This window comes from Branchiostoma floridae, chromosome 12 (assembly GCF_000003815.2).
Source record: "Branchiostoma floridae strain S238N-H82 chromosome 12, Bfl_VNyyK, whole genome shotgun sequence".
NCBI classification, from domain to species: Eukaryota; Metazoa; Chordata; class Leptocardii; order Amphioxiformes; family Branchiostomatidae; genus Branchiostoma; species Branchiostoma floridae.
The window spans coordinates 14,840,996-14,844,278 of record NC_049990.1 but is presented as its reverse complement, the minus strand read 5'-3'; the positions used below and the strand labels follow the sequence as shown (position 1 = coordinate 14,844,278).

The following is a 3,283-nucleotide window of genomic DNA, read 5'->3' as shown; positions in this document are numbered from 1 at the left end:
TTGGAGCTGAGCAAGCAAGGCGTTGTATGCGGCAGACTCACGAACTTGATACTCGGCTGTGTAGGTTGCATTCACAGCTAGTCTGACGAAAATCACCGAGGTACCTACACAACAGAAGACAAGGTTTTGAAGATAAGCGTACTCTTTCAAGATACTTTTCAATGGACAAAATTCAATAAAAATACTGAGACAGCAACTAACTATAATTCTACCAATGGATCTTTACATGGCATCTGCCAAGTTTGGTAAAGGGTACACACCAGACTCCAAACACAACATGTTGAGGAAAAAAGACCACCATGCACTTACGTGCAGCGACAACACTTGTGAGTGCCCTGTCGATAGTCAGGTTGTTGAGCTGTGCGTTCAATAGACCAGTTCTCACGGTGTTGGAAGCAAATGCTGGTACCGATCCCAAACACATGGCCACCACGGAATCATCACCAGGACTGAAAGTTTGCAACAAGAGTGATCAAAACTAATCATGTCCTGTCATCAAAAACACATCGCTCAGAGAATGATCGACAAAGACACAAGCTGTCGAAATGAAACCGACTAAGACACAAGCTGCTTCGTACTTACCCAGGTGCGAGAGACACCAGAGGTGCGGTGAATCCAGGGACTCCTGGCAGGAAGCCGATGAACTGAAAAGGTACACGAACAGTGTTCAAGTAAGCACATCTAGAAGATGAAGAGTCTTACACATTAAGAATTTGTTCTCCCCGCCCTCCCGCCTACAAAGGAACCGAAAACAAGACCAAGACACAACTTACGGCACGGTTGATTTGGGCAAACAGGGTCCGGAATGCTGTCGAGTTGCCGTTCAACAGAGACACGTCAAACCGCACTGATGTGATGACGATTCTGATGAGAATCTGTTCACTAGAAGAGGCTGTGAAAAGAAGGACACAAACATATTTAGGAAAGCCCGGGATTATTGTCCTTTCAAGAAAACAAGAATTGATGAGATAGGAGCCAACACCCTTGAAGTAGACCAAGCAAGAAACATTCAACTTCATACTAACCGTCACAGACTTGAGTGGGCAGGGTGGTTCGTAGGTTGTCCAGCATGCTGAAGTCATCTAGTACAAATAGGTTGTCTGGCACTCCGGCAATCACGTCCAACTGGTCACGGTCAAGGTTGCTTCCGATCCCCACGGCATAGGTGACGATGGCCGCCTTGCGCATACTCTGAGCCGGCTCCGCAGGGTCATCATATGACACTCCATCGGTCAAGATGACGGCTACTTTCCTCACTCCTTCCCGAGCACCGTTTCTAGTAGAGAAGGCAAAGGTGGTGGTGTAGTCGATGGCTGCCCCTGTCAGAGTGTAACCGCCCGGATAAGCGATGCCGGCGACCGCATCTTGCAGCGATTCTTGATCGTCATAGGCATCCAAGCTGATTTCCAGTGATGCCCGGTTGGAATAGACCACCACACCGATGCGAGTTGCCTCGGGTCCAAGCTCAAAGTCGCTGATCATCTTCTGTACAAAGGTCTTCATTCTCTCAAAGTTTGTGGCTCCCACGCTACCGGTACCATCCCAGACGAAGACAAGATCCACTTGGACGCTGCAAAGTGGAGCTGAAATAGACAATAGGGAATTAGTTGACATCTTATGCACATCGTAGAAAAGAGACCAAGAAAGGCGAGCAACAAATGATGAACTCTCTAACCTTAACTGTACTTCCCCCATTTTCATGGACAAAACAGATTTGCTTGCAAGTTTTACCTGTTAACGCCACTTGTGAAGTGATGATAGGGGCGCCGCCAAGTATTTGGCCAGGTGCGGTAATATTTGTCAGCCTTCCTTGGACGATTGATAATGCGGATGTCGTGGCCACTACCTCAACGTCGACTGTAGTAGTTGAAGCTGTCGAACTGCCAAACAGATTACATAAATTACCTCCACATCACTCGTGCATATCTTCACGAAAAAAAATTACGTCTCTAAATGATAGGTTGGGAATGTAAGCAATGCAGTCGATTGGCTATCAACTGTACCTTCTTCCTATGTACACTCCACTTCATCAATATCAAGATCACATCAAAAAACTTCCACATCGCCATGCAAACTTACCCTGGAAGGATCTGGGTCACTCGCAGAGACACGATATCTACGGATCCGGTACTTGGGGAAAACTGACTCAGCACCTATAAAACACAAACAGCGGAACCAAGAGTCAAGTCCGGTGTCAAGGAATAGACGAGTCACTGATCGATGACTTGGCTGTTAGAAGTTCAATAACTTCTTCCACACAAAGGGACTTGAAATGCAACAGAAATCAAAATTTTATCTTCTATTCTCCCTGCCTAACACCCAAAGACCATATAGATAATATACCAACAGCAAAACTTTACCTGGTATTGGAGCTGAGCAAGCAAGGCGTTGTATGCGGTAGACTCACGAACTTGATACTCGGCTGTGTAGGTTGCATTCACAGCTAGTCTGACGAAAATCACCGAGGTACCTACACAACAGAAGACAAGGTTTTGAAGATAAGCGTACTCTTTCAAGATACTTTTCAATGGACAAAATTCAATAAAAATACTGAGACAGCAACTAACTATAATTCTACCAATGGATCTTTACATGGCATCTGCCAAGTTTGGTAAAGGGTACACACCAGACTCCAAACACAACATGTTGAGGAAAAAAGACCACCATGCACTTACGTGCAGCGACAACACTTGTGAGTGCCCTGTTGACAGTCAGGTTGTTGAGCTGTGCGTTCAATAGACCAGTTCTCACGGTGTTGGAAGCAAATGCTGGTACCGATCCCAAACACATGGCCACCACGGAATCATCACCAGGACTGAAAGGTTGCAACAAGGGTGATCAAAACTAATCATGTCCTGTCATCAAAAACACATCGCTCAGAGAATGATCGACAAAGACACAAGCTGTCGAAATGAAACCGACTAAGACACAAGCTGCTTCTTACTTACCCAGGTGCGAGAGACACCAGAGGTGCGGTGAATCCAGGGACTCCTGGGAGGAAGCCGATGAACTGAAAAGGTAAAAGAACAGTGTTCAAATCAGCACATCTAGAAGATGAAGAGTCTTACACATCAAGCATTTGTTCCCCCCGCCCTTCCGCCTACAAAGGAACCGAACACAAGACCAAGACACGACTTACGGCACGGTTGATTTGGGCAAACAGGGCCCGGAATGCTGTCGAGTTGCCGTTCAACAGAGACACGTCAAACCGCACTGATGTGATGACGATTCTGATGAGAATCTGTTCACTAGTAGAGGCTGTAAAAAGAAGGACACAAACATA

The 3,283-nt window shown here is 46.2% G+C and overlaps 1 protein-coding gene across 1 annotated transcript in view; it reads right to left on the bottom strand.

Annotated features, from left to right (window-relative positions):
* Positions 1-2,458: 2,458 nt before the first annotated feature.
* The window catches only part of LOC118427035 (collagen alpha-6(VI) chain-like), a 4,387-nt gene continuing 3,562 nt past the window's right edge, over positions 2,459-3,283 (bottom strand). The window contains exons 10-13 of the mRNA XM_035836673.1: positions 3,140-3,258; positions 2,949-3,010; positions 2,680-2,815; positions 2,459-2,470 (exon numbers count right to left, since the gene is read on the bottom strand). Of these exons, the coding sequence (XP_035692566.1) occupies positions 2,459-2,470; positions 2,680-2,815; positions 2,949-3,010; positions 3,140-3,258 (329 nt within the window). The remainder of the gene's footprint in view (positions 2,471-2,679; positions 2,816-2,948; positions 3,011-3,139; positions 3,259-3,283) is intronic.